The sequence below is a fragment of the Lolium perenne genome, chromosome 5, assembly GCF_019359855.2.
Source record: "Lolium perenne isolate Kyuss_39 chromosome 5, Kyuss_2.0, whole genome shotgun sequence".
NCBI lineage: Eukaryota > Viridiplantae > Streptophyta > Magnoliopsida > Poales > Poaceae > Lolium > Lolium perenne.
Genome location: NC_067248.2, coordinates 175,214,969 through 175,239,838, shown reverse-complemented (window position 1 = coordinate 175,239,838; position 24,870 = coordinate 175,214,969). Strand labels below are relative to the sequence as shown.

Genomic DNA, 24,870 nt, shown 5'->3' with positions numbered 1-24,870 from the left:
CAGAGAGATCTATGGGATTTGTTATGTCAATTTAGGAAGTTATCGATTTTCCTCATTCTACTCTGATCTCAAATCGTTAAGCCAGGAGGTCTTATGTAAAGACTACTCTTACGCTAATTTCCATGCCAAAAAACTATAGGCACTATAGAATGAAATGAAGGGAGTATCATTTAGTGGTTGGTATCACTAGATATGTTCTCATTTCCATAGATTATATATAGTATTAATGCCTCAAGACTATTTTAATCTTTAAATCATTTGTTAGGGTTCCTCCTACCTCAAATTATTTTCGTAGTCTTTAGAGGTTAGGAATAGGCGGAGTAGTTGCATTTTAAGTGCTACATGCTGAGCATGCAGAAGGTGCTTTGATTCACTACTTTAGTGCATTGGATTGCAGCTCATTTGTTACCTTCTGTTTGACATGAAAACATTGCAATTTGATCGAACGGTATGAGATTAAAAAAAAAGGGTGTGTGTATGTCTCACTTGATTGAGATTTTCTTAACTATCTATATGTGCCAAAAAGAAATCTTTAACTTGGACAGAGTAAACATAGATGGCTTGTTCATATAGGACCACCGTCATCAGATCAATCAGCCACCGTCCAAGTCATGTCACCCTGGAAGATCCAATGGCACACCTCCATCTCCCCCGGTTTCCCACCAAGCGCGAGGAACGCCCCATGGTTCGGGCTCCATTCCGACGTGTCGAGATGGCAGATCGCCACCCCACGGTTGATCTTCTCGTCGGAATCGACGGCCAGGATCTCAGCCTCGTACAGCCGGACGCTCGGCACCGAGTGGCAGTAGTACACCAGGTACGGGAACAGGCTCTGGTGGCACGACACGGATGCCGTCACGCTGCCGCCGTCGACGCCGGCGATCTTCCCGAGCCTGATGTCCCCGCCGCTGCCCGCCGCGGACTCCGTGCTGCGCACCGCGATGTGGTCGCCCAGCATCTCCACGGCGAAGTCGAGGACGTCCTCGGCCGACATCGCGCACCGCTTGGTCTCGCCCCGGCTGGGCGGGCGCGCGCACTCGTCCACCGTGGACGCCACCACCTGCCTCATCGCCGTGCCCGGCGGCGCCCCGAACAACTCCGACACGGCGCCCGCCTCGAACGATATCTTCGCGGCAATGTCCCTCGGCAGGAACGCCCGTGGCGGCATCTTGTCGCTGATGTCCGGCATCGGCATTCGGTTCCCGGTTATGAGGTCCCGCTCCCGGAAGAACTTGCCCGGCTCCGGCGACCACTTCGGGGGCTCCCGATGATGCCCGGACGACAGGTCCGCCATCACCTTGGACACCTCCATCTTGGACATGTTCTGGTACTCCTTGAACTCGACGCCGTCGTTGGAGTAGGCCTTGAACGTGGTGTTGTCGCCGGTGTAGTGCGTGAACCCGATGCGGTGGTTGGGGTTGGAGCCCTGCCCGTAACCCTTGAACGCCACGCTCCCCGGGTTCACCGACTTGCCGTAGCTCTCGAAGTCGGCGGTGCCGCCGTTGGCGTCGTTCGCGTACGACGTGAAGCTGTCGTCGCCCACGTTGGCGTTGTCCCTGTACCCCTTGAAATCGTCGGCGCCGCCGTTGCTGCCGGGGGAGTAGCTCCGGAACGTGTTCTGGACTTCTGGGGCGCGTTCCCGTTGACGCCGTAGGACTCGAACCTGTCCGTGGCGCTGTTGGCCTTGTCGCCGTAGTTGATGAAGCCGGACATGATCGAGTTGGAGTGGTTGCCGTACGCCTTGAAGGACTCGCCGGCGCCGTTCGCCGTCTTGCCGTAGCCCGTGAAGCTCTCCACGCCGGAGTTGGCGTCCTGCGTGTACGCGGTGAACTCGCGGGAACGGCCGTTGCCGTCGGCGTCGTAGGTTGTGAAGGTGACGGCGGCCGTGTTGGTATCGCCGTCGTAGGCGGAGAACTCGCCCGAGCCGCCCGTGGCGCCGGAGGTGTAGGACTTGAAGCTGGCGGTGCCGACGTTGCCGAGCGCCTCGTAGGTGGCGAAGGAGTCGTTGTGGCCGAGCGAGCCCTTGCCGTACCGATGGAACGAGTCGACGGGGTTGATCTGGCCTCTGGAGTAGACGGCGAACGCGTCGGCGCTGTAACACCCCAAATTTCAAAACAAAGCGAAAATGAATTTCCTTTTTACAAAAATGAGAACCAACAAAAACTTTTTTATATAGGGTGCTATGCTTAGTGCTCCTACCTATTACTTGTGTTTTTGCCTGGATGAGTGTTATTATGCTTATGTGATAAACCCTAAAACCCTAAAGTGATCAAGTGAAGATCACAAACCAAATGAGGTTAAAAGAGAAAGAAATCAAATAAGAAAAACCCTAAACCCTAACCTTCTCAAAAATCATTTGGATCTATTTTGAGAAACTTAAATTAAAGAAAAAGACATATGTGGGCCTATAGCCTTAATATGTAAATCTTGAACCCTACCTTTTCTTACTTTGCTAAATAATGGTGAACCATTGCAAAACTTATTAAACCCTAAACCTCATCCCTCTTGTCATCAATCTTTGAGAAATAAAATAAAAAGGAAAGATCTTATTTAAGAAAAAGGCATATGCAAGCCTATGGATACTTGTTGAAAATAAGGAGCTTTGCCTTATCCACCTTGAGTAGATGAATTGAAATACCTCAACACACTCAACAAAGCACTTACCAATCAATTCAAGTGTGAAACAAAATAAAATCAAACATATGCATAGAGGCATATGTGCCTATGGCTATTTTTGTAAAACTCTACATTAGGCCTTTCTACTTTATTTAGAGAATTGGAAAACCTTCTTAAACCTTATCTAGTACTTCTCAAACCCAATCCAAAAGTGAAACAAAAGATTTTAAAAAGAAAGTAATAATGCCATAGAGGCATATGAGAGCAAAATATCAAATTTGTGAAATTGAGGATCTTGACCCTAAGACTTCTAGTGAATGGTTGGATCACTCCTATATACCATTTCAACACTCAACAACATCAATTGGGTCAAGCCTAGTCAAATTAAAAATCAAATGCCACATATGCATAGAAGCATATGTGACACATAGCCATTTTCACCAATTCTTGTCCTATGCACTTCTACTTTGACCAAATAGTGTGAAACCATCTCTAAACCTAATCTAACCCTAAATTGACCCTCAACCTTGCTCAAGTGAAGCAAGGGGAGCACATTACAAGAATAGGAAGAATTGACATGTCACCTCTCATGTGTTTTGGCCAATTTTGCAAATCTTTGAGCTAGACCTTTTGGAATGGTTTCAATGGTTTGGAAATGTTCCTAAACTAGTAAGAATCACTTTGGAGTCAAGAAAGATCAAAACAAAAGGAGAGAAAACAAACGGGGAGAAAACCCCATTTTCACTCACATACACACTTAGCCAAAATTATCAAACCTTGACCTAGGCACCAACTTTGTCTCAAAATGGTTGGAACCTTTTATCTAACTCAATCTAACACCAAATAAACCTCACTCTTGTCAAAATGAAGCAAAGAGGAATAAAAGAATAAAAGCTAGAAAATCCCAAAACCCTTACATATGGCTTATGCCATTTTTATATATTTTGACCCTAGACCATTTTGATCTTCACCATTAGTTGAATAATGTTACTAAACACTCATTACAACTTTTGGAATCAAAGAAACACTTTTCAAATCAAATTCAAACTCAAAATTGGCTCACATACAATAATGGTCAAAACTGCCATTTATATTCTGGTCACTACTTTGAGCCTCTCTATTTCAAGTTTTTCAAACTAAACTTTCCCAACTCTTTGCATGTCATCCAAGAGCACATCAAGGTGAACAACTTTGATGAAGAGCACCATGCCAAAATCATCTTTGATCAATAACTATGCTCATGCAAAGTTGAGACTTTTTATTATGATCAACAATCTCACTTTGTCACCTTTTGCAATTCTTTGAATTTCTAAATTCCACCACCACACATAGTTGTCTCTGGTCTTTTGCAACTTAACCAAACTCACCATTTTCAAAATCTTGCAGCCTTTGAGCTCAATTGAATTAGGACAAAAATCACAATTTGCAAATAGGGAACTATGTGACACTATTTGAAATAGTGTCCTATCTAACCCTAACCTACCCCATCTCCACCCTACCTGTCCCCTTGTCCCCTCTACTCATCACACCACCACAGAAACCCTAAAGGAACAAGCATAGCTTGCATGTACATGGCCATGCCGGCCATGTTCTTCCTCCCCTTCTCCCCTTCGACTAACCCCTTGGCCACCATGTCTCTGAGCGCCACCTAGCCCTACTAAGCGTGCCTAGCACCGCCATTGCCGGAGAGGATGACCACCTTGCTGGCACGCGTCGCGCCCAGGGCGGCCCAGGCATGCCGATCACGGCGTGGGCGCGCCCACAGACGCGCCACGGCCACCTGCCGCCCCGACGACCTGCGCAGCCCCTGGCCCCCCTCTCTGCACCCTGAGCATCGCCACCGCGACCAGAGCCCGCCAGACACGCGCCATTGCTCGCGCGAGGACCGCCGCCGCCGACATCATCGCCCCTCCTCCGCACCCGTGCCGCCAGACCTCGACGTCGCGCGCGCCAACCAGGACGTCCCCCACCTAGCTAGCACACGCGCTAGCCTCGCAGTGATGCCACCTACCTCGCCCTGCTCCCTCCTAACCCTCTCCATCGCCGGCAACGCCGCGCGCATGTCGCCACCACCACTACCCCGCAGCACCTCGCGCCGCTATAAAAAGAGAGCAACCCTGGACGATTTCTTCACACTCACTTGCTTCCCTCCTCTCTCTGATCATCCTCCAGCACTTACCTCGCCACATTGTCGCCGGGAGACCCTCAATTGCTCGTCGGAGTCCCGCAGCACCGCCGCTTGGGCGCCGTTGATTGGGACCACCTCCGGCGACGCCGCTTGCACCAAACGCTCCGCCACCCTCGACAACATCCTCCTGCACCGCCGCCTCGCCTCGCCGGAGCTCCGGTAAGCCGCCAGACCCCAACCCTACCGCCAGTAGCTAGGTTTTCCCCGCCGTCCGTCGCGAGGACGAGGACGATCCGCCACCGTGCGATCGCCTTTTAATCCAACGGCCCGCACCATCCCGTACCGATTCCGGTGAGTGAAGTCACTGATGGGTGGGTCCCCCTGTCAGCTGGCCCGCTGCGCTGGACGCACTGCTGGGCCGGCCCACTCCCTCTTTCGCTGTGCAGCCCACCTAGTTTCCCGCCGGCCCGTTTAAATTCAAATCTAAAATTCTGGTTAATTTTCAAATGACTCACAGATGCTTTGTTCAAATTTAAATAGCTGCAAATCTACTGAACCGAATTTGATGAATTTGATGTTGTTGGAAAGCTTATGAAATGCTCTAACCAATGGCACTGGTTTGAACCCTAAATCTTGTGTAGAATTAAAGTAGTAAAAATATCAAGTCAGGGACTTTTGTGACTTCAAATAATTCTTAAAAATCAACCAAAATAGATATTGAGTTAATTCCAACTCCAATAGCTCACATTTGACTTACACTAATTGGTTATGCAAGAAAATGGTGTGGTCACTTTACATGATCATGCCCTAGTTTAATTAATGGATAATATGGCTAGTTTAACTAGTGGATATTGTCCAAAACTATTAAGTAATTCTTATGAAGTCTTATACTTCATTTAAACTTTGTCTCAAATGAATTCATGTGAAGTTTGGACCCCTGGTCCAAACTCTCTTATATGAAGTACTTAGAGATTTAAAGCCTATGTAGTGTTATTAAATGGTATGAGGTACTCTACCTCATTTAAATCAATTTCTCAAATGATGATGATGAATGGTTGACTTGGGTCAACATGATCTCATGTATGATTGTTTGAGAAATTAAATCTTAAGAAGATTTCAATGAGAGAAAATTATTTCTCAAGAACCATATGGAAATTATCATTTACATATGTAAGGAGAGGAAATTATTTTCCTCAAGCAACACAACCAATGCACCCCAATTGTAGTAATTGTGTGAATAGAATAGTTGGTGTAAATACAAGTAATGGTAGAATAGCCAATGAATTGTTGATGATGTTAAATCACCTCAATGGTAGTTGTTAACCTAGTTACAACTATGTGTTAAACCATATGAGAGGTTTTCCTCTCATTTAAATCTTGGTCTCAAGTAATTCAACATGAGGTCGTGACCATGGTCTATATAATCTCATATTGAGTATTTGGTGACATTAAATCACTACCATGTTAGTATTAAATTGCATGAGGTATGGAACCTCATTTAAATCATTTTCTTAAATGATGAGTATGAAGAGGTTGACTTTGGTCAACCTAGGTCATATATTGTTCATGAGAGAAATTAAATCTTAATAAGATAATAAGAGGAAATTATTTCTCTAAGTAATTAAAAGTAACACCTAAGTTAGTATGAGAGGAAATTATTTTTCTTAAAATAAGAAAGGAACACATCCACCCACTTAATAGTAGTGTGTGATGCTAATTTAAGTTGTGTAAATCTTGTGTGTGCTTAGTTTAGTATGTAAGTTTGGTATGATGATTGTATACCTCGTATTCGTATTTTAGACGCTAGTACCAAGGAGTATCAAGAAGAGGAGGACTTCTACAAAGAGGAAGGAGAAGAAAACTTGGACCCCCACTTCAACCAAGGCAAGCTAATATTCTTGCAAGCTAACACCAATGCAAGCTAGACTTTTGCAAGTTATATGGTTGCAAGCTAATATTCTTGCAAAGTGCAAAGCCCCTTGGGGCAAGGCACCATGAATCTTATCTTTTCTTACATAAGCCTATCCCAAGTTTATATCTTACAAGTTTTTACCTGTTTTCTCAAGAAGTTACTTTTATAATTAACTTGGGTCAAAGTAGAGAAATTTACTAGAGTAGTAAAGTTAGTCCCCCTCAAGAAAAGCAAGATAATACTCTTGCAAAGTGCAAAGCTCACCATGAGCAAGGCTTTACCTTATTTACTTTATGCTTATGATCCTATTTCCCAGTTTTACTTTACAAGCTTTTATTACTTTTGTTTTATCAAAGTATTTTTGATTCATGATTCACTTAGTTAGTTTTGGATGAGCACAAGAGTGTCAAAGCTAGCCTAGAAGCAAAGCAAAGTACTTAGCACCCCTCATACTTAGATGCTAGTGCGAAGTGAAAAGTGACTATTCTAGATGGGAACAAGTGTGTGTGAAATGACTTTGAAAACCTTGGAATGATGAGTCATTCTATTGAAAGATTTTGAAGGTGAATATGATCTGTGAATGACTTGGTGAACTTTACAAAAATCTGATGGTTGGGTTCGGATGCGATACCATTCCAATTTTACAAGTACCCCCACAATACCTGAATCTGGGTAGGGCTTAACCGGAAGTTTGTGTGTCTTAGTATGGGTTCCCTCTAAACAAGCGTCATCGGGGTTATGCCGAAAGCTGCATCTACAACAAAAGAAATGAGATGATATGACGCGAAATGAGGTGAATGTCCGGCCCAAGCCCTGTGCAGTTCCCAGGCTGACTGTCTGTCTTCACTGGGAGGCCAAGCTCATGGGGAGAGGTGCCTGTACTAGAATATGTAAATGAAAGGTTAGGATTGGTAGTTCGCGTACTGCGTACGATAAATCAGGGCCAGTTACCCCTGACGAGCTATTGCAATTGTTGTGGCACAAGTGTACAACCTCTGCAGAGTTAAACCTATTCGAATAGCCGCGTCCTCGGTTATGGACAGTTGGACAGGCCATACTGTTCCGTCATCAGAACTTTTCGAAAACTATGAATGGTGAAGGGTGGCTTGTGAATTTGAACTTGAAAGATGACATTGACTTGAAATCACAACGGAGTTGTGGGAATGACACTAATGTCCCCACTTGAGTTAGTTAGCACATGAAGAGTGGTTTACAAAAATGTTTGTGAACTAAAATTGGCTTTATGCAAAATAAACTAGAGCTTAGCACCCCTTACTATAATTGTTAGCACTTATATTAGTATTAGTTTGCGAGTACTTTAAAGTACTCACGGCTGTATCCCTAGCTATTCAAATGGCCAGACTATGAAGAGGAGCAGAACTGTCAAGATGACGACCAGCAGGACGCCTACGACAACTAGGGAATCTTCTGACGTCAGACGTTGGCCTGTGGACTAGAGAGTCCCTTCTATTTACGCTTCCGCTATGAAACTATGAACTTTGTGTATGTTGATCCCTAGATCAACTATTTGTGTAATATGGATCATGTGATCTCTATTTGTAAGACGACTACGGTATGTAATGAATGATGACTTATGATATTCAACTGTTATGTCTCGCAACAACAATATTCCTGGGATTGCGATGTATGGCATAACATGCATCTGGACTTAAAAATCCGGGTGTTGACAGGTGCCGCCGCCGCCGCTGTTGCCGTAGCTGCTGAAGTTGCCGTTGTCGTAGTTCTTGAACGGCGCAGTGGTCGAGTTGGAGGCTGGAGATGAGCCGGACGTGACGGCGGCCACGGATGACGGTCCAGACCAGATGGCGTCGGAGGTGGCGGGGCAGAGGATGGAGGCCGCGACGCTGAACGCGGGGAGGCGCGAGCCGAGCTGGCCGGCGGCGGCGAGGGAGGAGAAGGCGGCAGCGTCGGGCGCGGAGAGCGGGGACAGCTTGGCGAAGAAGAAGGCCGGGTGGAGGCGGTTGCTGTGCACCTTACGGTTCCAGTACCGGATGAAGGCCGCCTTGGCGGTGAACGGGTTCACGGGCAGCGCCGACGACGGCGTCAGCCGCGGCAAGCGTCGCAGCGGCGGCGGCGTCGACGGGAAACGCGAGGGCGGAGACGACGGGGGTGGGGAGAAGGCATCGGAGGACACCGAAGGCCGTGGCAGCCCTCTTGGCGTTGGGAAGCGTGGCGGTGGATCACCTAATAACGGGCCGGGATAGTAAGGCCGCGCATTTAGGCTGTTAAGACCGACCGTAAGTGAGCCAAGAGAAGGACCACGTAAACTGGTTTGTCGTTATGGGCCACAAAAAATGGGCCACTCCCATAACGGACCACAAAAAATTGGTCGTCCGTTAATGGGCCAATCCTATGCCGGACTGCCAGAATTGGGCCGTCCACTAATGGGTCATACCCATACCGGACCGACACAATTGGGTCGTCAATTAATGGCCCGCTGTAGTAACTACCAACATGGGCCCAAAGTTCACTTCCGTGCCACATGTGGTCCTGCATGTGGGCCCAGTTGGGTGGAAGTTCATTGTGCCACGTGTCAGAACGTTAGTGGGCCATCCACACGCACATGTTGGTATTCCGTGTGACACGTGTCGATATGCCAATGGGCACGCTCGTGGCACGTGTCAGCCTTCGAATGCAATTCTACATGGACACGTGGTAGGAGGAGGTTTGTCCGGAGTTGTCAGCTAGACGACAATGATGACATCATGTGACAGGACTGACAGGCCAATCATTGAACTGACATAATGCCTCGAAGGATCCGACCGGGGGACAACAATCCGCGACGGCCAAAGGCGTCACGTCGGAGCGGGCCGGGTGGGCTCTGGGCCAGCACAAAGTCGTCACGGGTCCATGATGGGAAAATCTAACCGCCAGTCTGGCCATCTGTGACGCGAGGTCCGCCACGGTCCTGCAAACCGTCAGCAACACATGTCCATGACGGATTTTGCCCTTTCGCTGACGAACTAAAATTGTTATAGAAGCCCCAATTGTTACTAGTGCGAGAGCTAGGGCAATGGCAGAGGCAAAGGATTTGTATGGCGGAGTGAAGAAGATGAAAAGTGAGATCCACGGTTAACCTTTATAACCTGGAAGATGAAGTGTTTCGACCGTTGGATATGCGCGGAATAATCCTGGCCTTACATCTGGCAGCACAGTAAAGATATTTTTACCATTTATTTTGGAAATGAAGAAGTTACTGCGCATATGCCGAAAATGTCGGAGAACGTGCGAGCTCCACTTCGATGATGTGGGAGAGGAGCTTGAATGTTGGACCCACAAAACAGTGGTCCACCAGTAGTCGCATCTTCCCGAGGCGACAACACATGGTCTTCGTCAGCATCGACGTCACGTTTGACAAAATACTCGAGTTAACAAGACAATATATGGCGAGAAGTAAAAAAAATTGGAGCCTATGTTCAGCTGCAATCACCCGACCATATGCTCGGGGGCTACTCTTATCAGCAGTATAGATTATACTGCTGATAAGACAAGGTGAATGAAGAAAAAAATAGAGTTGATTAATAGCAAAAGTTGAGCCTACACCCAAGTGCAAACACTCGGCTGTAGCCTCGGGGGCTACTCCCATCGGAAGCACTGGTCGCACATCCGATGAAAATTGATGATAAAGAAAGTAAGATAGCAAGGCAATAGAATGGAACCGAAGAATTTCGGTTGTGGGCATACATCTTCGAGTTTCATGAAACTCGTCATGTACTCCCATCGGGATTCAAGATATTATTTGATGAAATATATCAACTCGACAAAATGGAGTATTCCATCAGCCGAACAAAGGCACTCGATAATATATTCTTAGAGCGCGTCCGTCGCGATAAAAATTCTGAATGTCATGACTCGCAAAAGGGTCACGAAGGTAAGACCCATGGATCCGTCCTACATGGTATTGCACTCGAATACGCTCTCCCACTTTATCCACGTCAACAAATGTGAAGAAAAATCCCAGCGGACGCGCCGGGTACTCGATAAAACAGCTGGAATTCACTCTTCGGTAAGTCCTAAAGCGGCACGTATTGTGTTGAACCAGTATCCCAGGTTCGAGTCCAGGGACTTGAACTTAAAGTAGGTTTATGCAGGTTTGTTACAAGAGAAATTAACTAGTACCTGATCTGTCAGATGAACCAGCCTCATTTACCATTATCCCTATACAATATAAATATTGAGTAAAGGTTGTGTGTAATTTGGAAATATTATAAAAAGATGAAAGATGGAGATTTTGCTCGACCCTACAACTGGAGTAAAATCTCGGGGGCTACTGAGATAGGCATGCCTAAGGGGCATGTCGTATGAATACCTTTGGTACATAGTTGATCAAGAAAGTCCATGGACTCGAAGCTTTCGAAGCTTTCGAAGCCCGGAATATTGAAGATGTTCGGATTAGGAAACTATAGTTATTATGTAAACTTGTATCAATATAGGGAAAGACCCAGTGCACTTATAAGCCTCGGCTTCACCTCCTATTTAAAGGGGGTCGAGGACGAAATAAGGACCGAATCATTGCAAACCCTAGCCACCGTAATATAGTTGAGTTGAACGTCTTTATTCGTCTGACAACCTTCGAGATCTACTTGCCCTCTATTTTCTACGAAAAGTTAAATCTACAATCTGTAAGCATTAACAAGTCGATACCTCGTCGGTGCGGGAGGTGGCGGCATCCCTCCTCCTGCCGGCTGCGTCTAGGGTGGTAGCGCCTAGGCGGTGGCGGCGTCCCCATTGTTCAAGATTTAAAGGAGTGGAATTATTACTTTAAAATAGTGGATTGATAGTTTGGTGGAAGGGAAGCGTGGGCTACCTTGACACATACATAGGAGTGGAATTATGACTTTAAAATAGTGGATTGATAGTTTGCAGGAAGTGAAGCGTGGGCTACCTTGACGCAAACCACAAGTATGCTCTTCAGAGCTGACACGTATACACCCAACATAAACAGCTCAGGCTAGGCCATCTCTCATCTATGGACGCAATATCCAGAGACAAAGCCACGCGGCCAATTCGCCAGCGGATTGGAGAGAGGTGGTTAGATAACAGAAGTGTTTGCAGAAGGAATTGTAACAGGAGACAGAAACACAACGAATCCACATGCTTAATTCATAGTATCAATCAGTACAAGTACAACAAAAGTATATGCTAAACTTCCCGAAAATGTGGTAACTCCTAAAAGCTCTCGTGTACACCTTGACCAATCCATTCCCCCACCTTTGCCAAGTCAGTTGTGTCGATATTTCACTGAATATGCTGGCCAGCCGAATATTATTATAAAGGGCAAAAATGCAGGCAAAACTACCACAACAATTAGTCGTGCTACAATCCGCCAAATCCCTTTGCCCAATCTAGGACACAGTGCTCTTATAATCTTCAGGGTTCCCAAAGGTTCTAAGATTCCAATCACCATCGCAGCAAAAGTGACCACAAGAACAGCAATAGCGGTGCTATGAGCAACAGGCGCAAGCACCACATAAAGACCCAATGCAAAAGAAGCTCCTAAGCTTGTGACAGAACTGGCCGCGAAGCCTGTAGATAACTGGAAGTGCTTTTTACGGATTGCCAGATCGACCATTGCCATGCCAGAGAACATTAGAGCGGCTGTAGCCACGGAGGCACAAACGAATGCTAGTGTGGTGGCCATGATGAACGCATCAAAGACATACCTTCCGGCAAGCATTGGTGTGCCACCATTGGGGTGGTCATCGGCTCGGTAACCTCCAGGTAGGGCGAAAGTTGCACCAAATGCCACTGTCGCAATGAGTACTGAACCTATGCCAAGAGTTTGTGTTGAATCCTTCATTTCCTCAGACTGTCTGTCATTGTCTGGTTGGAATATAGCCTGTTCATCTAGGAGACTGGCTCCATAGCAACCATACGTGGCCCCGGCAAAACCAAGTGACTTCCTTATAATAACTTGTGGGTTCTGCGCAAAGATAAGAAATAGACAAATAAGAACAAACTGTGAAAGACAACCATGATAAGCTAGCATCAAACTAACAGAAAACAGAAAGCGAAATTATTATCGGAAATGGTGATAGGGGACATTACCCCGTGATATGAAATACCACGTCGAGTTGTGTACCATGCTACATCTAGTGGAGTTCGTCCACTATTATTTGGTATACTGAGTTGCACTTGCAGTTCCCTCAAGAGTGAACAAACCATACTAAGATCTCCAGCCTGGACAGCTAGATGCAGTATGGTGTTTCCGTTGTTGTCCTGTGTATTCAAAATAGGTGCTACCGATGGTGTCCTACAAGCATATGATACTACATTATACCTTCTATTCTCCACAGCAACATGAAGAAAAGTCCGTCCCATGATATCACACAATTGGACACAGTCTGGACACATTTTAAGCAAAATGGTAACTGCCTCGAGCCGGCCTTTGGAGGCAGCAATGTGAATCGGGAAGGAGCCACTTCCATTTGGCTGGTAAGCTGCAGATAACTCAGATTCCAGTAGTATTTGTACCATAAAGTCCGCCCTGGAAAGATGAGAGTGGAGAGGAGTACTCCCATTATCGCATTGCTTCTTTGCAAGTTCCTTGTTCCAAGACAATACAAGTTCAGACATCTCTGCGTGAGGTTGGACATTTTATGTTAAATAAATTTTAGTTTTAAACAAGAATTTCAAACAAGAATTTCGAACATTAATTCACTTTATTAAATAGCAGTACATATCAAGTTAGCTATTCCCTCTAGTCGTAGAAGAATATTATCATGTACAATGTCCCCCAAGGACGCGCCCAAAACTAAGGGCCCCATAGGCGGACCCAACCGTCCCTAATCCCGGGCACGTGCCCAGGCTGTCGGCCGGTAGTGCAGCCTATTTTGATGAATATTTTGACAAAATGTGGCTGGGTTACAGCCCCCAGGCCACTGAAGGGCCCGTTTGATAGCCTGGAGAACCCTTGGCTCGCATCGGGCCAGCAATGTTCGGCCCGTTTGGTTTCATGTGCTCCTCCATGTTGTTGCATCGCACTGTTTTTAAAGCGGCTCTGGGCCTGGTCCGGGAGGAACGCCCGAATCAGCCGTTTCCGGCATAAAGGAATCTTCGGCGCACGAGCAGGGACGAGGAGCTAGATGGCGCGAGCTGCGGCGCGCATCGGCGAAAAGCGAAAAGGGAGCGGAAAGGATTCCGTCACCTCTCGTCGCGCCCCATCGTCTATTTCTACCCCCTCCTCCACTCCCCCTACCCCCAAATTTCGATCTCCCCCCCCCCCTCGGCAAGCGAGTAAGCAGCACACAGATCTCCGGTCGGCGACAGCTGCGGCGGTGCTGACTGCATCTCGGCGGCTTCATCTTCTTCCTGGTGCAACACTTCTTCACCTCAAGCGATGACTGTAAGGATTCCCTCACCCATGTTGCTTAGTTATGCTTAGATCTTGGTTAGGAGTTGTCAGATCTTGGCTAGGGTTTGATCTTGTTGCAGGGGTTAGTCCCAAATGTGCTGAGTTATCATGATCTCGGTAGGGTGTCACATTTTCCATTCCTTGTTTGTCCCAAATGTGATGAGTTATCATGATTTTGCTAGGGTTTGTTCTGTCCACAGTTACCATGTATTGCTTGGCTGATTTAGCATGATGTTGGTATGCTTTGTATTGTCCACTTTAGCCATGTCTTCCTTTTCAAGGAGATTCACGTTCTCTGTGCTACGATGTGTGTAGGACTCCTTCTATGATGACTTTAGCCAGGCTCTTGTCTGCGTTGGGGACCCTCAGATCCCTTCGCAAGTTGCCGATTGACAGCCCCCTATGAGTCCAAGGTGGCGGTCACCCCTATGCCGGCCGACAATGGGCCTGTGGCTGACCTGGTGGCTCAGGTAGCGGCAGAGGTGGCGGCGAGGATGGCCTCCACAAAGAAGAGCAAGAACCGCACTGACGCGGCCAAGGCCTTGAAGGCCTCACAGAAGGCGAACGCGACCATGAAATGGCTCCCCTTCATGTCCAGCTTCGTGTTGAAGAAGATGTGCGCCTTGATCAAGAGCAGAGTGAGAACTGACAAAGGATTCAAGGAAGTCCATCTCACTGGTGTGGTGAAGGCCCTGTCAGGTGTACAACCACCTGAGGAAGTAGCGGCAGAGGTGTCGCATCATTAGCACGCTCCGCGATCTAAGCGAGGCTCAGTGGTGCGACGATACCAAATGCATCATTCTTGATGCTGAGCACTACTGTGGGCTCACGGTGAGCACGCTCTGTCCACCTCACTAACTCTTTTCATCACAAACGTGCACAACTAACATCATTGTCCCTTCATATCGTAGGATCACCCAAGGGACGCGAAGTTCCTCAATGTGCCCATTGCGAACTACGACGAGATGCATGCCATCTTCTCCTTCGGCCTCGCCACCGGCAAGTACGCCATGGGATCAAGTGAGCCCCTGGGCACGGCTGCAGCTGCGCCTTCACCTGCGGATGCTGACACTCAGGAGTCCGACACGGTCATCCTCGATGGGCAACCTGAAAAGGCAGCCGATGTGCCAACCGCCGGCAAGAGGAAGAGAGGTGCCTTCGCCGATGAGGAGCTGGCGGCCTTCACCAACATGGTTGTTGCTGTGAAGGACGTCGCACAGGCCATCTAGGACAACAAGCCCACAGACATGCACCCTCGGCTGTACAATGCGGTCATGGACATGCTTGGCTTCACCGAGGAGGATCTCATGGTGGCGCTGGGCCACCTCGTCGACCACAAGGCCCATGGTTACAACTTTCTGGGCATGAACGACCCACACCGCATCCTCTGGCTAAGGAACTACCTTGCCAAGTACCACTACAACCTGTAGTGGTGCCCTTGAGGGCGTGGGTGAGCGGATGCATGCATGGAGATGATGGACTTGATGACGATGTACATTTTGGCAGTAGCTAGGGTTGAAATACATTTGATGGCCCCGTTTTGTAACTATGATGAGGTGCTATATACTAACCCCTCAGGTGATGGTAAACTTGCGGTGTTAGGATGACACCCACTTTTGTTGTGGTGGTAGGATGACACCATAGTAGTGTAGGATGAACTTGTGATCCACTTTTACAATGATCATGCATGCCCCTGTTAGTTTTCCATTTGCTGCCAACATTTGTGTTTCTCTACTTATGTTGCTCAGTTATGACTTGGTTCATGGTTGTGATCGATCAACAATCTTACTTGTGTAAGGGTACATTGCCCCTAAGTGTGTTTTTGGTAATTAATGGCAATCTTCTATGGACTAATGTTTTCATTGTGTTTATATGAAGGAATATTCCATAGGTATTTTCTTGAATTCCATATGTTGGATTCAAGTGTGGATGCCATGAATATAATGTTATACATTTGGTGTTTGCATCAAGATCATTGATTTGAAAAGAAGAATATGATATGATCAAGAAGAAGAAATGAAGATGGAGTTCTTGTGTGGAACTCAAGTTAGTCATGTTCTAGCTTATGTGTTAAGCAATGAATGATCAAGATATTATGATAGATCATGAAGAGATACAAGGTTGACCAAGACTAAGAGTAAAGACTGAATTCAAGTTGGTCAACACATGAAGCATAAAGATCGTACCAATTTGGATCATGTGATCTTGTGGGCGTTAAGACTTGTCAATTATGCTTCATGAGCTATGTGCACCTGTGTTGTCTATATGGGTTAGGTATCTTGCCATAGGTATGCATCAAGAGTATGATCTCATATAGCCCATGAGAGGATGGCATCAGGTTTTGGATGTCATCGAGGTTAAGAAGGGCAAGTTCAAGATGAGCATATCGAAGATATCATGCTTGAAGCTTGCGGTCCATCTGGTGATAATGGACATGTGAAGATGTGCCTCAATGAAGCTATCCCGTCATGGTGTATGGGGAAGCAATTGTGAGTCTTCACGAAGCACCAACGATCAAGTGAGGCATTTTGGCTTGAGTGGAGCTTGAAGCGTTGTCGTCAAGATCAAGCGGGATGCGCAAGGCAAAGGTATGGCCTTTCTAGGATTTCCTTTTACCGGTCTCAATGTGCTTGTCGGGAGACCGGGTTATAGGATAGATAGCCACACTATCAAGAAGGGGCTTCGATTGGGTAACTTGATCACATCGTCTTAGGGAGCTCAATCCTTTGCATACGTTGCATCCCTATATTCTTGTTGCTTATTGGTGTTTCTCTTTGTGAAGATCTTGAGCTTGTTGCCAGCTTTTCAACAAGCCAAGTTCATCGAAAACGGAATCCGTATGCATCTTCTATTGCGTTTTCGAGTTTGGACGTCTTCACCATTTCTTGACGTTGGGGTTCTATTCGTCGTTACCTTTCCAACAAAATTGGTTTCATCTCAATCGGAGTCTGGATGCAAAAGTTGTCGCATTTTCGGCGCCTTGATCGGCATGCCGGGTGCTGCTGTCGGGCTGCCTGGCACCTAGGCTGGCATACCGGGTGCTGCTGCCGAGTTACTTGGTACCTGGTCCGACCCACCGGGCCCTATGCCGGGTAGGTCGGCACCCTGGCCAGTCATGTCGGGCTCAGCGCGGGGTGGCTCGATTTTAGCTCAAATGGTCATTTTTCTTGAAGGGGTGTAAAAGGGGCCTTCTTCCCCATTATTCCTCACAGTTCTTTATCACGTTTTTTACCACAATTCTTGAACCTCTTGAGCTTTCTTCCTCTCCATTTCCTCCCATGATTCTTGCATATTCTTGAGGGATTTGAAAGAGGAGATCTAGATCTACAACCTCCACCAATGAATTTCTCCTCTAAGTGAGGGGAACTCTTGGGATCTAGATCTTGGAGTCATTTGTTGATTTCCACCCTTGTTTTTCCTCTATAGTTTCTCCATAGAATTTGTTGCTTTGGTGGGATTTGGGAGAGAAGGATTTGAGAACTTTTCTTGGTGTTCTTGCTTTGCATCCATGCATAGTGTTGAGCTCTCCAATATTAGTTCGAGTGAGAGACCATGAGCTTGTTACTCTTGGAGGGGTGACCTCCTAGTTGGCTTGGCGGTTGGTGCTCCGGTGACCTCTTCGTGAAAGATTGTGAAGAGACCCGGGCTTCTCCTTCATGGAGCTTGTGAAGTGGTTGTGGAGCTTGCCATCTCTGGAGTGGAGAAAAAGCTAGCCATAAGGGAAAGGCCTTCGTGGCGTTCAGGAGATCTCGTGGTAGCCCACATCTCTCCAACGTGACGTACCTCACCTTGTTTGGGGGAACACGGGAATACATCTTCGTATCTATGTGCCTCGGTTATCTCTATATCCGAGTTTACTTTCCTAGTGATAGCCATCGTGCTTGCTGTACTTACATCTTTCTATCACTTGTGCTATATATATATCTTGTGCCTATCTTGCTTATCTAAGTTGGTGTTGTTGCACTTAGTTGAGTTTGGCATATTTAGGTTTTGTGCTTGTAAAATAAGCATTAGTTTAATGTCGCATTTTTACAAGTCAAATCTGTAATAGTTTTTAAAACGCCTATTCACTCCCTGTAGGCGACATCTCGTCCTTTCAACTCCTTCTTTTGCCATGCTAGTGGTATGTGGTGTTCCGAGGAAGGGTTCAAGGAATCTACAGTTCATGTACGATCTATCAAGACCAAGTCAGTGGCTACTCAAACAACAGCTACAAAGGGTATGAAACATTGAAGGAGGCACAACAAGAGTACCAGAGCTTCTTGGATGATGAGGCCATGGCAGTTGAGGCCATCGATCAGCCAGTGTCGTTAGCACAGCTACCGCCGAAGATAGTGCATGCTCTACAGAGGTGCACCGGAGGTATAGAAGGGTCGAAGATTACATCATCATCTTCCTGATCGTCGTGATCGTGAGGATCTTGTTCTTCTGAACGGTGTGTGATCGTGCGTAACATGCTATGGCATGGTATTCTCACCCAATTTTAACTGTGATAAGGCTATGGACCTGTGATTTGTGCAACCAAACAACTGATTTGTATTTCGATGCGTCCAAATTGGGCTGGAAGCTGGCAACCATACAATGGGGGATGGCTTCTCTATCCGGTGCACAGATTTGCTTCACGGGCTACCAAACAACAGGTCGCCCATGGCCCGTGTGAAACGCGCAGGGGCTTCTTCTCCCTGGCGCATGCAGAAAATCGGCCTAGGCTACCAAACGGGCCTTAAGTTGTATGCCTGGTGGCTTCTCTGGATCGTCTTTGCCGGGAAGATGAGTTCTGTCCAGCAGGTGTTTGAAATAATTTGAGATGAAGCGAGATGCTGGAGCAAGACAGGTATCACATGAATCCAGCAGCTACTCTGTGCACGGTGGCATCACATAGATGGAGCTGGCAAAGGCTGACGCATGTGCATATAGCAGACTCTGAGCGCAATTCTTATAATGTTTCTCTATTTCCCTTTCTCCTTTTTTTCGAGAATCCGCAGGAGAGCTGTGCATCATTGTATTAAGCTTAAAAGAGAAAACGTATGCATTTTATAAGAAAACCGGACCCAAAACCGTTACACTGGCTAAGAAGGCGGACCAGATCACAACCGAAGCAAAACACCTCGAAGGAGACCAAAACGCTAGGAAGGCACACATCGGCGTATAGCCCACCCAAAGTGCCTAGAAGAGTCGGCAGGTGGACGGCATGACCTGACCGGACCTGACGAAGCATCATCAAAGAGATGTCGGCACCAGTGTACCCACAACATCCACGCTGCGAGTAGCGGCCAACTTTGTCTCCGATTACTAACATGGGACTCCACGAGCAACCAGAACAGTGCCTCCAACGAGGGGACGACGCCGTAGCGCCTCCACTGCCGAAAACAACAAACTGGATCTAGGGTTTCCCTCGTGGCTTAGGACAGAGCAAGATGAAAGGGCTAGACGACGCCTTCAAGAAGGTGACGACACCCACATGCGTCGCCGTCGTCCTTATAGGGATTTCTCCCATCGGCTCCACAATCCACCAAAAGGTATCCGAAAAACAACAACCGTATGCGCCACCCATGAGAAGCTAGCACTTAACGCCAGCGAGGGCGATGACAGCCTCCAACTTCACCCCGCCAAGCCCTAGGTTGTTGCCGGCCTTCTTCCAGATCCCTTCATTGGTAGGCAAGCAGCGCGGGTCCTTAGGCAACCTCCAGCCATGACCTCAAGTGGGCGACCAGCGACGGAGAGAGCCACGCGTAGGCCCGGCCACCCCTGAGTTGCACGGGCTCCGTGTCGCACGTGCGCCACACAAACGCCGCTCGATAGCCACGGCCCTCCAAAGCCAGGGGCAGCCCCACATCAGGCCTGCGATGGCAACACCAGATCTGGCCCGAGCGAGCACAGACGACGCCGCCGGCAAGCCGCACCACCCAGCCAGATCTCTGTACATCACAACCAGCCCCGCCCTCACCGCGCCAGCAGTGCCTCCTTGCAGTGGCGGAGAGGCTTAGGGGACAAAATTTGCACTATCATGGGCTAAATTGGGGTATGTGTGTGTAGGGGGCGAGGGGGCGGGGGGGGGAATGGGCTAGATATACAAAATTCCTTTAAGAAATGGTAATGGGCTGGGGGCGGCACCCCTGACTTCAACATAGCTCTACCACTGCCTCCTTGCACCGCCGCGTCCTTCGCTTCCTCTCCGCACGACTCCTAACACCGCCGCCTCTCCGCGCGAAAAGGAGACGAAAGGAGCCCGCCTACTAGGCCTCAGCCTTCGGCGTTGGGGCGCCACCACCACCGCCGGCGCCAACACCGACAACGGTCAGTGGGGCTCGGGATCTAGGCGCTTTTTAGGGTTAGGATGAGTCTTCTACGGGAGCGACCCGGGAGGGAGTCTCCAAGCCAAATAAAATGACTATTGACCTGGTCTCTTTCTTTTCTTCTAGCTGCAACCAGATTTGAATTTCTTCTCCTTCATTGATGAAAATCAGTGATCTGCTACTTTTTCACAAAAAATGTCCTTCAAAATGTGTTGTAAAACATATCCTTTTTTTTTTGCTATACAAACGACTACTCCCATGGAAAAAAAACAATGTAATACGGTAAAGTGGATCTGGTAGGGCCAGCCGTAGTAGAATCATACGAATGAGAAAAAAGATCTAGTACTACCCCAACAGTATTATTGTAAATCAATTTGTCGATCAAGATCAAAATACAAACTTTACATACACACATTTTGCACAAGTTACCAACTTACCAAGAAATTTCGGAATTTCACACAATATTTTGCCTAAGTATTTGCTTTCTTCTATATATTGTGTTGTTATATTTTAGTGTCGGCTAGCCTATGCTTTCGATTCTTTTCATTTTTGATGGTTTTCCTTCGGGAACTTATGTTACATCTTGGCATACTTCTCTAGTACAAAAAGACGAGCATTTTGACGCATGTCAAAAGAAAAAGAAAAACACCCTCTACCCCAATATAAGTTGCGCAAATTTTTCTAAATACGGATGTATCTACATGCTAAAAATAAGTCTACATACAACCGTATCTAGATAAACTTTAGTAACTTATTATGGGACGGAGAAAATAGTTTTTTTTTCTCTTGTAGCCAGGTAAACAGTATATTGCAGCAACTTTTAAAGAAAGTACTGCATGAAAGTAAAACCTTCTTCAAGGCAAAGTAGAGTACCTCTGCTCTTCAAGACCGATACATGAAGCACATTTTGTCCATCTGGTCCAGAGTACGATAGTTGGTTGTCTTTATCATGCAGTATGATTGCAATATAGAATTCCTGTAGCATGACAGCCAAGTACAGTGGTGACATCCCTTCACTCGGAATACGAGCCAGCTGTGAATCCTCCATCAATAGCAATATCACAATATCAATTTTCCTCTGACGGATTGCACTATGCAATGCCGTCTCCCCACGCATGTTCTGCTTTCTTAGAAAAGACTTCACTCTGTCAATGTCACCTCCCTCGCCTTTTGCCAACTCCAGTAGACAATACACCATTTTAACACTACCTGACCGGGCAGCGCAGTGTAGTGGCGTGTCACCCAACTTGTTGGGTTTATCCAACAAGTGTCTTGCCTTATTATAGACCACAAACACGCTGTCTAGGAAGTTTTCCCTCGATGAATATGCTGCCAAAAGAAGGGCAAATGTTATGGGAAGCGGTTATAAATCAGTAGTGAAGTTTCATTTCTGTTTACTCAGTTCTATATTTTATTAACACTATCTGTCATAGAAAATAACATTGTTAGGCAGTTAGTGCAAAACGCACCAACATCCAAACTAACAAGAAAAACCCTGACATAAACGAAAAATGGAAGAATGAAGCTAGTACCAGATTTTGCTAGCACATGAAGGGCAGTGTCGCCAAGAGGTGTAACTCCCTCAAAGAGAGACTCTGCAGAGGGCGCAGTTGGCTGATCACCACCACCTTCATTAACTACACCAGTGGAAGCTTGGTGTTGCGTGTCCAAGCTTCTGTTAGTGATGCTAAGGTCGAGGGCATCCCCATCAACGGGGACCTGGACGATGATCTGAGGAGCCTTTGGCCAGACAGGCGCATCTCCCCAATTCAGGAGAGTTTTTAGCGCCTCACAGTGACCCATGCTCGCAGCCATTAGAAGGGTCGGATCCATGACTACTGAAGTCGGAGGTGGCTCAGGTGGGGAAACGCTTCCATCCTCACCGGTGGGGGTCTGTTGCTCAGTGTTGATCGACTCCATCACTGACGGCCACGACTAAGTTGAACTTACACTGGAATGCTGGTGATCCACAGAACACTCCTACCGGCACTCTTCTACTAATATAGACATCCTTAATTCTTAATTTAGGCGAGCTGGATGGGTTTATTTTGAAAGACACTTTCCAGTCTCTGCCCCTCTGGAGGTGTAGTTGTTTATGGGTCGATCGATTCAGTTATATTATGGTTAGTTGTCGTTGTGTATCGCACCACTAGGCTACTGACAGTAGCCTGGAGTCACTTTATATGGTGCCAACCAATGTTGAGGAAATCGCTTATCGGGTTCAACTCGGTCAGCTAACGATTAGCGATTAATAGGCAAATCGGCCGATTAATCGGGCGATAAATGAGTTAATCGGGCGATAAATGAGTTTATCGGCTAATCGGTGACCACTAAATAGGGATTAATCGGGCGATTAATCATTGAATCGAACGATTTTTTGAACAGTGGTGCCAACTGTAAAAAATAGAACCACCGTGCTTTATGAAGAAAAAAAATGACTAGATGCAAATGCACGTGAGTACGTGACAAAGAATAAGACAAGGTTTCGTATATTACAAATGGGTGCTCCGGACCTGTGCCCAATGTCGTTAACGAACCCATCACATGTACTGACCGCACCTAGACTACCTTAATGCCCGTTTAGCAGTCATGTAATACAGACATCTGTAGTAGATTACGCTAGTATTTTGCTGAGCTACTCACGCAACTGTGTTTTTCAGCCAAAAACGGAGGTAATTTTCGCAGACCTGCCGAGGCCCAGCTAAAATTCCGGCGCGGAACAGAATATCCGGCGTGCGCCGGAAATCCAAACAATCATCCAAGGCGGACCTGATATTTTTCAGGTCGCGGAATTGTGTTTGTTTGTTTAACAATTGCTTAGTTGCTCACCAAGTATACCACATGGTCGTGGAATTGTGTTTGGACGGAAAAAAAAGGTAATTAAGGAAATGGTTAAGTTCCCAGTACATCAAACAAAATTAAGTTACTGATAGTTGTTCTGAGATGAAAATTCAAGTAAGTTAGTGCCAAAATTAGCTCTCAAAAACAGAAAAAAGTGAATAAATCTGAAGAAAGGAAAGAAGAGGAACGGGGAAGAGAGAGAAGATCGAGGCACAACAGACAGGGATGCGAACGAACTTACTGGGGAGATATAGCTTGGTCGCTGCCAAGTCCGGTGGAGGAGCAGCCGGAATCGAAGAGCTTCGAAGCGTCGTCGCGTAAGTGGACGCACGGCGAGAGTGGATTTGGTATCGAACGAAAACTTGGAGCTCCCCGGCGTCTTTGTCGGCGGAGAACGGGGACGGAGAGGCGGCGGCATCGGCGAGTGAGAACCGGTGGGGGCGGGCGGAGCTGGCGGCTTCTATCTCTCCGCTGGGCGGCGCGCCGTGGAGCAGAAAATTTACCACTGAAAGGAAAACTGTCTGACTTTACCAGGCACAAAACTGCATGTCTAACGCTCTTTTCGGCCCTAGACGAGAGAAATTTGGAGTATATAGCCCAAAGCCCACAGCCGCACGATCTTTTCCCGTTCTAAAGTCCGCGACTGACGAGCCTGCTTTTCTTTTCCTGATTTGAGCACCTGTGATAGGAGACCTACTAAAAAACGTGCTGATTTCGAGTATCTTAAAAACCTTAAGGGCTCGTTTGGTATCCAGGAATTCATTTCATTTGTAGCATTTTGAAAGAGTGTGGATTTTGTACACCCAAGCATGGGTGTGGGTGTACTCTGTACCGTTGATCCGGGCCTGGAGATTCGTGCGAAGGCTGGCCTGGTGGAAAATTATCCTGCATTTCTCTATTTTACCTGTCACGTCCGTTCTCCTTTTCATCCGGCTTTTTTGCCACGCGACACGGGACCTGCCGGGGACAGGAGACGCGCTGAGTAGCAGAAAGGACTAGGGTGCGTGTTCTCCATCCCCAACCTCTCCGTTGTGTTCCCTCACGCTGTAGCCGCCGGCGTCGCTAGACAGTTGCCGACACCGCGCCGTCTTCTCCCCCGTGCGCCGTATCCAGGGAGCCTTCCTCGCCGTCGACGCGCCGTCCCCGTGCGGCGTCGCCGCGGTCGTCAGCAAGCCGGCCGCACCGCGCCGCCGACTAGCAGAAATCTGCCATGACCGATGCAGCATGCCTGGCTGAGCTGCGTGAGGTCCGAGAACCTTCACATTCCGACTCAGACAGCTCTGAATCTGATGCTACAGTTTCTGCTTCCTCCACCAGCCTTCCTTCCGTCTGCCCAGCCTTCTTCCGAGCACTCCTCAACTTGTAAGTTGCCCAGGTGTCTGCTTTTTGGATCATTTGCTGCAAAAGAAAAAGCCAAAAAAGAGGGGGGGAAGGTGATGATATGCTTCAAACAAACAACAGTATTCTCCATTAGAGGCCAAACGAGGGAGTGCATTGTGAGGCATGTGGTTCAACACTTACAGATGGTATGCTTGTGTTCTTCCCACTGCTCAGATCCATGTCGACAGCCTCTCTGGTGTGAGAGATGAACAATGCGTTGGAGATAGAGGGGCAGGTGGATGTGGAACTCACTCAGTATGTCCAGGTGGGGGAACCTGTGGCAGCTGGAAAAAATAACTCCATGATGTGCAACGAGGCTTCC

At 47.3% G+C, this 24,870-nt stretch overlaps 1 protein-coding gene and 1 pseudogene across 1 annotated transcript; both read right to left on the bottom strand.

The window, feature by feature from the left end:
* Positions 1–584: 584 nt before the first annotated feature.
* Positions 585–9,173, bottom strand: LOC127329782 (BURP domain-containing protein 14-like; annotated as a pseudogene).
* Positions 9,174–11,753: 2,580 nt separating this feature from the next.
* Positions 11,754–23,689, bottom strand: LOC127346406 (uncharacterized). Its single transcript, XM_051372800.2, has 4 exons — positions 23,410–23,689; positions 21,201–21,656; positions 12,726–13,255; positions 11,754–12,600 (listed from the first exon to the last, which is right to left on the bottom strand). Exons 2-4 carry the CDS (start codon positions 21,523–21,525, stop codon positions 11,899–11,901), a joined length of 1,557 nt encoding a protein of 518 aa, XP_051228760.1. The 5' UTR covers positions 21,526–21,656; positions 23,410–23,689; the 3' UTR covers positions 11,754–11,898.
* Between the last annotated feature and the right edge of the window lie 1,181 nt (positions 23,690–24,870).

Bases quoted from the DNA above. Each gene is read 5' to 3' on its own strand.
- LOC127346406 (XM_051372800.2), bottom strand. From the start codon at position 21,525: ATGGTGTATTGTCTACTGGAGTTGGCAAAAGGCGAGGGAGGTGACATT. The intron at 13,256-21,200 runs GTACTCTACTTT...AACCTCACGCAG, and splicing joins ATCGGTCTTGAAGAGCAGAG to AGATGTCTGAACTTGTATTG. The intron at 12,601-12,725 runs GTAATGTCCCCT...ATCTTTGCGCAG, and splicing joins GTGGTATTTCATATCACGGG to AACCCACAAGTTATTATAAG.